At 36.7% G+C, this 11,822-nt stretch overlaps 1 protein-coding gene across 1 annotated transcript; it reads left to right on the forward strand.

Moving 5' to 3' along the window:
- Window positions 1–2,907: 2,907 nt before the first annotated feature.
- On the forward strand, window positions 2,908–11,792 carry LOC127640005 (UBX domain-containing protein 6-like). Its single transcript, XM_052122378.1, has 11 exons — window positions 2,908–3,079; window positions 4,091–4,242; window positions 4,334–4,398; window positions 4,491–4,619; window positions 4,698–4,795; window positions 6,342–6,417; window positions 6,509–6,593; window positions 8,938–9,157; window positions 9,261–9,391; window positions 9,859–10,007; window positions 10,817–11,792. The coding sequence occupies exons 1-11, from the start codon at window positions 2,997–2,999 to the stop codon at window positions 10,940–10,942; spliced, it is 1,314 nt and encodes a 437-aa protein (XP_051978338.1). The 5' UTR covers window positions 2,908–2,996; the 3' UTR covers window positions 10,943–11,792.
- Window positions 11,793–11,822: the final 30 nt, after the last annotated feature.

Genomic DNA, 11,822 nt, shown 5'->3' on the forward strand with positions numbered 1-11,822 from the left:
ACAAGGCAAGATATTATATTGGAAATTCTTCATCTTTTATATACATTACAGCAGTTAAGTGAGAAGGTACAGTTTGTGTGGGTCCCTGCACATGTGGGAGTGAAAGGGAATGAGGACGCTGATAGATTGGCTAAATACCAATGGAAGGGATTACAGTGAAAATGGAGATCTCACATGGTAGTTCAGAAATCAAGTCATTAATAAAAAAAAAGAAGATATATCAGAGATGGCAACAATATTGGGATACAGAAACTAAGGAGAGACATCTATCCTCAATACAGTCAATAGTGGGGAGGTGAAGGAACTCTGGGAGGAGCAGGAGAGAAGAAGGTAATCAAGATTGTGATTGGGGCATACTGGATTAAGAACAGTATGTAGTTAATATCGAAGCATCCTACTGGACTCATGTAATGGTATATATATATATATATATATATAATGGTAAATGGAGGAGGAAAGGAGAACAAGAAATAACATAAAAAAAAATGGTTAAATCCAGAAACGGGAAGGGGGGAAATTCAGTAGTGTTTAGGTTCCTGGAAAGCACAGGTTTAATTGGTATTTAGTGATGGGAGTATATTAAAGATAAAGATATTGATGGAAAGTTAGCGAGTTTGATGGGGATGCTAATGGATATCTCTCTCCAGGTATTTTTTATCTCCATGGGTATATCTCTCGCTCGACCTCTGCGTGTACATGAAAGAAAAAGCAGGAGAGGAAAGCGTTCGCAGCCATGTGAGAGTGAAAAGGGCGCTTTTAATGCAAAAATAACTAACGCGCTTCTTTTAAAAGTATTTGGTATTTGAGGGAAGATGCAATAGGGAGTTATAATTCTGATGGTAGGCTGCAATATTAAGTTCATAACGTTCTTTGGCCGTTAGATCAGCTCAAGGGCGTATAATTGGCTTAAACATTGGTGGGGGTGCAGTGTGAAGCATCTGTTTCCATTGATCATGGTAAAAATATTGGGGTTGTACTTGCTTGTTTTGATTATGGGGGGTTTACCTCCGATCCTCCCCACTGTAAACTACGCCCCTGGATCAGCTGTTACTACAGCCTCCTTGTCATTCCATTAAAATTGAAAGATGGCGCTAGCGTGAATAAGGTCTATTGGGGGCGGGCAGTCCAACAATATTATACTTGCTTACTCTAATCAGGCTCTAATCGCCTTTTTACTTTTACAATTGAATAGCACATTACAATATTGTTTGAAATCATTTTCAAATGGAAGAAAATTAGGTTTGGAGTCAGACCATTTCATTTTATGAATGTGAATCTTTCCCATTAGAATTAACAATCGTATAAGATATGCTTTTCTTTATCCATTACATGATCATTGGAGTATTGCATTATGTCAACAACTCCACTCAGCTGTAAAGCAACATGACGAAACTATTTAGAAACAGTTTGACGTTACGAAGCCTAATTTGCTGAAATCACGTGACTTGGCCAGTCGTCTAATTGTTGACATAATGTCATTGTCAATATGTCAGTGTCAATAGTTTCTATCAATGCCAGGGTATTAAGAGACTGTTTGAAATGAACAGTCATTTTTTTATTTGGCAAACAACGCAAGGCAGATTTTTGTTTTCTACAGGAAACTCACAGTACTGATGAATTACCTTTTTGGAAATCTCAATTGGGGAGTGATGTTTATTCTCATGCTTCGCGACACTCTTCTGGGGTTTGTATTCTCCAACTTGTTATTTCATCGGGAATAAAATGTATATTGGTTACAAACCTGTCCTTGTTTTTTGAAAAGTGGTTTATAAATGGTATTAATCTTGTGAGCCAAGGATGGTCATCTGTTCACATATCAAGAATTTAAGATTTTTTCCTAAATGTTTGTGTTTACAGGCCATATTGTAACTTGGAATAGATCTGTAAAGAATATTGTGTGGGAAAATGTTTGGACACTTCCTAACAAATATCTGTTAGTAAATGAAGTGCAAGAGGTTTCTTTTAAACTTCTTCATCGATACTATCCAGTTAAATCATTTATTGTATCAAGATTTTCAATGAACATTGATGTGAACAGCACGTTTTGTGATACACAACCTGAGACTCTTTTTCATTTCTTTTGGTACTGTGATGACACAAAGAAATGTTGGCAAGGTGTATCTCAATTTATTATAAATTCTATCAATAAAGACTTTCAACTTCTTTTTTTTGATAATGTATTGTTTGGGTTTATTATTTTTGATAAACAATATGAAGAGTTCTATTTCTTTTAAATAATGCAGTAAACATTAAATAAACTACATTAAATATAAAACAGAACTCCCCAACTTACGTAACTGATATAAAAAATATGATGAATCTTAACTATTCCCATAAAATATAATGGAATATGATGGGTCAGGCACGGAATTGTGGGGATTCCCGATTATTGTTTTTTTTTTTTACTGTAATTTTAACAATAATTTACTATAAAAAACATGAATTATGCAGGGAAATCTTATTTTTACCACTTAAAATTTTAATTTTTACAACATTTTACTGGAAAAACTACTATAGTCTTTTAAAATATATTACAAAAAAAAATGGCTGTGTTATTTTATTTTACAGTTAATACTCGTTAATCAATTAACATCCTAACGTTTTAGGATTTTTACAGTGCTTTACCGTTAAAATTAGACATTTATTTTTACAGTGTATTTTGTATTTTCTCTCTCCTCGTGTAATCTTTTGGCATTTTCCCTTGGCGTTGTATGTTTCTTATGTTTTTGTAATATAATATATATAAAAAAAATAAATAAATAAAAAAATAATAATAATAAAAGACGTGACTTGGCCAGTTTGATACGCGCTCCGAAGCTTTGGTCTGAAACAAATGATTCGTAAAGTCTTCGAAGCTTTATGAAGCGGTGTTTCGAAAGCGATCATCACTTCCGGTCTAGAACTGCCCACATCCCGTTATTAATAATTGAAAGCAACTTATTTTTCATTAAAACCTGCATATTACTTTACATATGTTGTTGTGTCTTTAGCTAAGAATGAAGAAGTTCTTCGAGGACATCAAGAAGGATGTAAAATTCAAGACGGCAGGGCCAGGAAAGAAACTTACAGAAGAGTCAAGGTAAATTATCAGCTGTTTAACGAGATATGTTATGGCAACTACTCTGATCATTAGACAGCATTTAGACAGCTGCATCATGATGCATTTCGAAGATCAGATTTAGACGCACTGATTCGCATTTCGTCTTATTAATGAAGGATAAACACTGACTTTCCCCCATTGGAAACCAGCTGGGTTGCTTCTGTCATTCTAAATAACTTTTCACCTGGTTATTATTACATGACATAATCTTTATCAGGCCTGCATTTTAGATGGTAAAAGTCCAATCTAGGGTCATATTTTGTCTCAATGTATTCATTGAGAATAGTTTTACAATCCAGATATGAAAGTTAGCTTCACTTTACCCTGAGTTTATTGTAATGTCTAACACAATTGTATAAACTGCATTTATGTATGAATGCACCTGTATGAGTTCTGGTTAAGTTGACTGGTCTAACAGCATTCACAGAATGTGCTAAATGCTTGACATGAATCAAGATTGTAAAGCTATTTTAACCATGATGTTGAAGGAATAGTTCACCCAAAATTGAAAATTCACTCATCATTTACTCACCCTCATGCCATCCCAGAAAGAGAAACAGCAAGCAGAACACAAATGAAGATTTTAAGAATATTTCAGCTCTGTAGGTCCATATGCAAATGCATGTATGCCAAAACTTTGAAGCTCCAAAAAGCAAATAAAGCCAGCATAACTTGGATTAATCTTATACTGCCTTTGTGCTTTTTGGAGCTTCAAAGTTTTAGTCACCATTCACTTCCATTGTATGGACCTACAGAGCTGAAATATTTGTGTTATATAAGGAATTTTCATTTTTAGGTGAACTATCCCTTTAAGCTGGGAGCTTAACCTTATCTCTATAATTACTCAGAAGGTAACAGGCTTAGTAAAGCTCTTGTGTTAGTCACATGGGAGTGGTTTCCACGTTAACGCTGAAGCTTGCACTAATGTTATTGAGTGCAACAACAATTATAACCACACATATGTGTAAGTGACTTCTTGTTTTTAAACAGCCCCAAATATCAGGCCCCACAGGCTGCTCATTCAGCGCCCAGAAACGCACCCACCGAGGGAGCGCAGAGGGCGGGGGCTGCCGCCCTGGCCAGGATGGAGCAACAGCACCGGCCGAAAGTGCAAACATCACAGGATGTAATAAGGAACCAAGGTAACGCATGCACATATATGTATAGCCACTTGCTCTGTGTTGGCACCAGTGTTTGAATTCAAAATGAAGTTAGTTTTCTTTTGTATTTCAGTAAGGCGGGAGCTTGAAGCAGAGGCAGCTGCCACAGCGGCTGGTCAAAAGGATGCAGATGTCAAGGCAAGACCCACATTTTTATTTGTGGTGGTGGTGGTGGTGGTGGTGGCCCAGCATTAAAAGGCATAGCTCATCCAAAAATGTACCTTTTCAAGGGCACCAGTGTTCCACAGAAGGACCCGTCTTGTTTCTCCGTGTCAGGAGTGTATTTCATCTGTCCTCTCACTGGAAAAACCTTAACAAAGAGCGAGAGAGAGTCACACATCAAGGAGGCCATTCTGATGGTGAGATTATTTACTATAGACAAAATATTCAAGGTAGGTTCCTTTTTTAATAAAGATGTTTTTTCTTCTTCTTCGTAGCGGTTTTCAGAGGATGCAATGGAGGCCTCCATTATGATGGTTCACACTTTTAATAAAGAGAGAGAGAAAGTAAAGGCTGCCATGGACATCATCTGCAAGTAAGGAGTCAATTTGTTAACTGAGGTTTGTGAAACAATCATATTTTGATGCTTGTACAGTGGAAGTCAGAAGTTTACATACAGTACACCTTAACCAAATACATTTAAACTCAGTTTTTCACAAGTCCTGACATTTAATCATAGAAAACATTCCTTGTCTTAGGTCAGTTATGATCACTACTTTATTTTAAGAATGTAAAATGTCAGAATAAAAGTAGAGAATTATTTACTTCAGCTATTATTTATTTCATCACATTCCAAGTGGGTCAGAAATTGACATGCACTTTGTTAGTATTTGGTAGCATTGCCTTTAAATTCTTTAACTTGGGCCAAACATTTTGGATAGCCTTCCTCAAGCTTCTTACAAGAAGTTGCTGAAATTTTGGCCCATTCCTGCAGACAGAACTGGTGTAACTGAGGCAGGTTTGTAGGCCTCCTTGCTCGCACATGCTTTTTCAGTTCTGCCCACAAATTTTCTATTGGATTGAGGTCTGGGCTTTGTGATGGCCACTCCAATACCTTGACTTTGTTGTCCTTAAGCCATTTTGCCACGACTTTGGAGGTATGCTTGGGGTAATTGTCAATTTGGAAGACACATTTGCGATTGAGCTTTCACTTCCTGGGTTATGTCTTCCTGCCACCCCCATGCTTCACGGTTGGGATGGTGTTCTTTGGCTTGCAAGCCTCGCCCTTTTTCCTCCAAACATAACGATGGTCATTATGGCCAAACAGTTACATTTTAGTTTCATTAGACCATAGGACATTTCTCCAAAAGTAAGATCTTTGTCCCCATGTGCACTTGCAAACTGTAGTCTGACTTTTTTTGTGGTTTTGGAGCAGTGTCTTCCTTGCTGAGCAGCCTTTCAGGTTCTGTTGATATAGGAGTCGTTTTACTGTTGATATAGATCCTTGTCTGCCTGTTTCCTCCAGCATCTTCACAAGGTCCTTTGCTGTTGTTCTGGGATTGATTTGCACTTTTCACACCAAACTACATTCATCTCTAGGAAAAAGAATCTCCTTCCTGAGCAGTATGATGGCTGTGTGGTCGCATGGTGTTTGGCATACAGATTAACATTGTAACTTCAGGCATTTGGAAATTACTCCCAAAGATGAACCAGACTTGTGGAGGTCCACAATTTTTGGAGGTCTTGGCTGATTTCTTTTTATTTTCCCATGATGGCAAACAAAGAGGCACTGAGTTTGAAGGTAGGCCGAAAAATACATCCACAGGTACACCTCCAATTCAGGACACCTCCTATCAGAAGCTAATTGCTTAAAGGCTTGACATAATTTTCTGGAATTTTCCAAGCTGTTTAAAGGCAAAGTTAACTTGGTGTATGTAAACTTCTGACCAACTGGAATTGTGACAGTCAAGTAAAAGTGAAACCGTCTGTCTGTAAACAATTGTTGGAAAAATTACAAAGTAGATTTCCTAAACGACTAATATGAAATCTGTGGAGTGGTTAAATTAGTTTTAATGACTTCAAATTAAGTGTATGCAAACTTCTGACTTTTTAACGTTTAATTCAGTACCTATAATATGCAGGTACATTGATAACATTTGTAAGAATCCAACTGAGGAAAAGTATCGGAAGCTCAAAGTCAGCAACAAAGTGTTTCAGGTAAGAGAGCATCTGTATTGTTGGATCAAATAAAACAAAACTGGCATTAATAAAAACAATTTATTCAAGTTGCACTGTTTTACCCACAAAGGAGAAGGTTAGCGGAATTGACGGAACTCGGGAGTACCTGCAGGCCTTGGGGTTTGAGAGTACCATGCTGCCAGTAGATGGTGAAGGTATTATAATTTGAATTTAAATTTGAATTTGAATTTAAAAGTATAATTCACCCAAAAATGACAATTTTCTCAACATTTACGCACCCTCATGTCATCATAGATGTGTATGACTTTCTTTCTTCTGCTAAACACAAATGAAGATTTTTAGAAGAATATCTCAGCTCTGTTGGTCCATATAAAGCAAATGAATCGTGACCAAAACTTTGAAACACAAAAAACCAAATGAAGGCAGCATAAAAGTAATCCATAAGACTCCAGTGGTTAAATCCAATCCTCAGATGCAATATAATAGATGTGGGTGAGAAATAGATCGGAGCAGTGTCTTCCTTGCTGGTGTAGGAGTGGTGGTGGTGTAGTGGTCTAAGCACATAACTGGTAATCTGGTAATCAGAAGGATGCTGGTTCGAGCCCCACAGCCACCACCATTGTGTCCTTGAGCAAGGCACTTAACTCCAGGTTGCTCCGGGGGGATTGTCCCTGTAATAAGGGCTCTCTAAGTCGCTTTGGATAAAAGCGTCTGCCAAATGCATAAATGTAAATGTAAATAAATGTAAATAGATAAATATTTAAATCCATTTTTACTTTAAATCTCTACCTCCGTTCAGACTGACCAGTAGGTGGCGATATGAACGGAGAATGTGAATCACCAAAAAACAAAAGAAGGATGTGGAAGTGAAAGTGGAGATTTATTGGAAAATGTATTGATTCTGAAGACATTGATTTTCCTGAACATCCATCACTGGCAAATCTTCATAATTCAATACAAGTTAAGCTCAATTGACAGCATTTGTCTGGAAATGTTGATTTATACAAAAAATTATTTTGACTCGTCCGTCGTTTATAAAAAATAAAAAGAACCTGGTTACAGTCATGCTAATATGATTTTAATACAATAAAATCTCTGTTCCACATGATTTTACTGTGATAAAATCGATTACTGAGTTTACCATCATCATGACAACAAAGTTGTAATATTGCACTGTAAACACTAATGTTGTCATTACTGGAAAAATCAAGACATCTTAATTAAACTATTTGAAATGTTAAGTTTTGGGCTCATATCTATGTACCTTGAACTTATTTTTCTTATAAATATATAGACTTAAGATTTTAAGTGTTAATAGTTCAGAATTAAGGCTATGTGGAATACCCATAATCCCTTGCGCTTGAATTATTTAATTATGTTTACTTGGTCAAAGGAAACATGGGGACATTTAAATAGTTGTTATTAAGAATCCATAGAGGTTTTTGCTCTTTTGTAGTATTATTTATGTTGTTTTATTGCAAATAGTTGCTTCGTGTGATGTCACCATTAGGGTGATCTGTGTCCCGATTGGTCAAGTTGGACACTGTTGTTAATTCTGTCACAGTTGTCCTTATGAAGAACTGAAGAGCAGGGGTCTATGCATTCTGTTCTGACCTAGAAAGCTGTTTTATTGTTATCTAAATTTGAGGCTATTTGATTAAAATGATTAAGTTGAAACAATAACATTTAAATAGCAAATCAGAGTTAAGTCTATTTGTATCCAGTTACCTTAAATAGTTAAGTTCATTCTATTGACCCATTTCAGTGATGTCACTTTTCCCCACAGCCGCCATATTTGTGACTATCAGTGGGAGGAAACACTTGCGGAAAAATACTAAAAAAAAAACGATATCAAGAAAAACATCAAAAATTGCTTTCGATCCATTCCAAGTCCCAGGAAAAGTTCATACAGGTCTTAAGACAGCACAAATATTGGCAAATTTAACTTTCACTGACAATTAAAGATATTTTATCATTGATTCATCTCCGTGCGCTGGTGAGTCTGACGTATGACCGGCAAGTACACCCACCCACATGTACATCACCATGAATGTCTCTCATTCAGAAGTTACACACATTATTGTGTTGCTTTCTGGTCTGATTTAGTCACAGTATTAAAAAACGTCTGAGATGATCCCATCTGTATGAACATAAGAGCTTCTTTTAACTCCTGATGAAGGTTTTTGTCGCATCTCACAGCGCATTACAATGAAGGTAAATTGAATATTGGTCACAAACATGGTGGCGCGGTCATAAAGTGAACTTAATTACAGAAGTTTTGGAGATGCCATTACTCAGTTGAATTGAGGGAACAAGTTTATTCAATCAATTGAGTCCATTTTTAGGGTTTTCAGGGTGAAAATAACTTACACAGATAATGTTAGTATGCGTTTTATCACATTAAAATAATAACATATAATGTATACATCTTGTGTCTGTTTTAACATTTATGGACTGTAATGTCAGCGTTATGAATTGAACCTGGGATGTTCCTCTGTTCTTGCCTGACACGTCTCTCCATCCCTTAAATCCTCACAGAAAGGACAGAGGAGTACTTGGTATTGCCGCAGCAGGAATCCGAGGCTCTGGAGGTTCTGAAGGTTCATTTGGCGTGTCTGCAGAATGGGGAGCCAATCAGAGCAAAGCTGGACCGTCAGCCACAGGTCTTCAGACCCTCTCAGCATGCAACTCACTTTGAGCTGCCCCCCGACTTCTTCAATCTGACCACAGAGGAACTGAAGAAAGAACAGCAAATTAAGTGAGGAAACAAAAGTATTCACGCCAAAACAAAACAAGTTCCTAAAAGTTATAAAAAAGTTGATCAGATCCAACAATGTTTTTTATAATATTTCATAATTCAGGAGTGAAATGGTGGAGAGAAACGCAATGCTGCGAACAAAAGCCATGCGAGAGAAAGACGAGCAGAGAGAGAGAAGAAAATACAACTACGCCCTTCTGAGAGTGCGGTTACCAGATGGAAATATACTCCAGGGTTGGCAGTTTCTCTGTTTGATGAGTTCACACTTGTCTCTTGATTCAGTTTAAATTAAACACATTCAAATGAAGCAGATTCTAGGGAAAAGTAATGGGTATGGACAATTATTTTGGCTTAAAGGTGCTGTGATTTCTCAATGGAGTAGCGCACACAAAATGTCCCTGTTAGCTATTACCTATTTTGTTTTATCGGTTCGACAACATTTTCAATGTAGTAGAGTGCAACAGTGCCGGCCCACTTTTTTTGCCGATTTGGTTCCAGATGTTTTGTTTTTTTTTTTCCATAGAAATTTCATAAAATACATCATAAAAGAGATCTAAGACATGAGCCAAATCAACAAGCTCCAAGTCCCAACAAAAGCAATCTCAACATTACAAGCTTTGAGTTAAAGACTGTACTTAACATCCTTGTACTAAATAATCATCACTGTGAGTTGATTCATTTTACCATTAAATGTTTTGCAGGCACATTCCTGGCATGGGAGAGGGTGGCAGCAGTGTACCAGTTTGTGCGTGATTCACTGGAGAATGGCTGGCAGCCCTTTGAGCTGGTTGCACCTGGTGGACAAAAGCTGAAAGATGATAATGAGGTAGCCCTGAATGAGTTTAGCCTGGTAGGTAAAGATCAAAGTATTTGTGACATTATTCACAACAATTTTGTTTAACTCTTCTCCAGTAGTGCTCTCAGATCATTTAGTATTTTTCCATTCTGGACTGCATGAACCCCATTTACAACATATTTAAAGGTGCACTCAGTAAGTTTGGTCTTTGTGTCATCTTGGACTTACACTGACACCTAGCGGCTTGGATGCAGCATCATTTAAAATCAATAATTTTTAGTGTCAGTTGCCATTGTAGAAATGTAGTATTCACAGTCAGCCATAATTACTTTGATCAGTGAGTGAAATGTGTAGTAACAGGACAGTTACTGAGATTAACTAAATAGTATTCAGCTAGTCATGTGATTCTAACATGGCTGCCCCCATGTGTGGACCATCTCCATGTAGAATAAAACAGCTTTTATAAGGTTACTGATACGACTGGAGTCTTCATTTTAATGAGTAGTTATGATTTCCTGCATGTATTGCAAAATTACAATTAATATCTTTTAAGAGTTAAACTTTAATAGAAAGAAAATACTGAATGCACCTTTAACTGATGTATTTTTTTTAGTAAAAACAATATTCTATTGGGTGAGGCTTAATTTGTGTCATCCAGATTGTATTGCCATGAAATGTTAAGAGATGATAATACAGGTTAGTATTTATTTTTCTTGCTACAAGGCAGTTGTTACAGTCAAAAATTAGTTTGAGGTATAGAAAGTAATTTCATTTTGTTTTCTTAAGACTAATTTGCTCTGAGTCATGCACAATACCGGTTTAAGAAATAAGATCAATTTTGACTTCATTTCTCCATCTTCCAGGCTCCAGCAGCTCTGTTGACCTTCTTGTGGGACGCTGCTGTGCAGACTGATATTGCTGCTGCAGGAGGAAACACTATGGTTTTGCTTAAACCAGCACTATTAGAGAACATTAAGATCTTGAGCTGAATAGTTAGTGTTGCGATCCCTGCCTGCATTCTCTTGCCACTCTTAACGAGTTCCTCTCCCATTGTCTACCCACCCATTTCTAGAGATCCCAACACTGTTTCACAAGATGAGCCTGATGCATTGGTTGCATCCACAGCATAAATTAGGTGGATTTAAATGGTGCTATAAAACTGCAGGATCAGAAACATCCAAGTATTTTTTATTTGATGTGGGTAAATCAGTGGTGTTATTGGGAGTGCTAGCTAGCGCAGTGTTCAAATTATTAGTCATCCTATGATAATGCTTTGTTGTTTCATGACTGGCTGCCTTACAGGAGGTCAAGACTGGAAATGCTCAGTTTCTGTCTCCAATGAATTGGCATGCGTTCAAATGTGAAACCGTTGTATTGTAGCAATTTAACTTTAACTACTGCTGAGGGGACAAAAAAAAAGTAATGTCCCATAAAATCGACAACAGAAGCACTGTGTTTGAAATTAATCTAACATGAGCACTACCAATTGTCTTCTGTATTGTATTATGAATCTTTGTTTTCTGCTTAGAGATGAACGTACACGAATGTTATGCCAATTAAGTTGGACAAAAGCTCCAATAAATGTCCACTTTTTCAACTGTTACAATACCAATTAATTGGCCTGTAAAGTTAACACAAAATATAATGGCCACAGATTTGGATGTCTAATAACTAGTTTGTCAAGTGTTCCTTTATTACACTGTGCTATATTGTTAAAAATTGCTGTATTTTACATTCAGAATTGTAGTTCCAAATGTTGTATTTTGTTGGTTTTGACATAATGTATGAAATAAAAAGCATTGTCAGATGAAATGAAATCACAACAAAACAGCTTCAGCTATTCTTTAGCTGTGCAGAATGTCTTGTAAA

This window comes from Xyrauchen texanus, chromosome 48 (assembly GCF_025860055.1).
Source record: "Xyrauchen texanus isolate HMW12.3.18 chromosome 48, RBS_HiC_50CHRs, whole genome shotgun sequence".
In the NCBI taxonomy this organism is placed as follows: Eukaryota; Metazoa; Chordata; class Actinopteri; order Cypriniformes; family Catostomidae; genus Xyrauchen; species Xyrauchen texanus.

Excerpts from the sequence above, each read along its gene's own strand:
- LOC127640005 (XM_052122378.1), top strand. The coding sequence starts at position 2,997 with ATGAAGAAGTTCTTCGAGGACATCAAGAAGGATGTAAAATTCAAGACG. Across the intron at positions 4,243-4,333 it reads GGATGTAATAAGGAACCAAG|TAAGGCGGGAGCTTGAAGCA; the intron begins GTAACGCATGCA and ends TTTGTATTTCAG. Across the intron at positions 4,399-4,490 it reads AAAAGGATGCAGATGTCAAG|GGCACCAGTGTTCCACAGAA; the intron begins GCAAGACCCACA and ends TACCTTTTCAAG.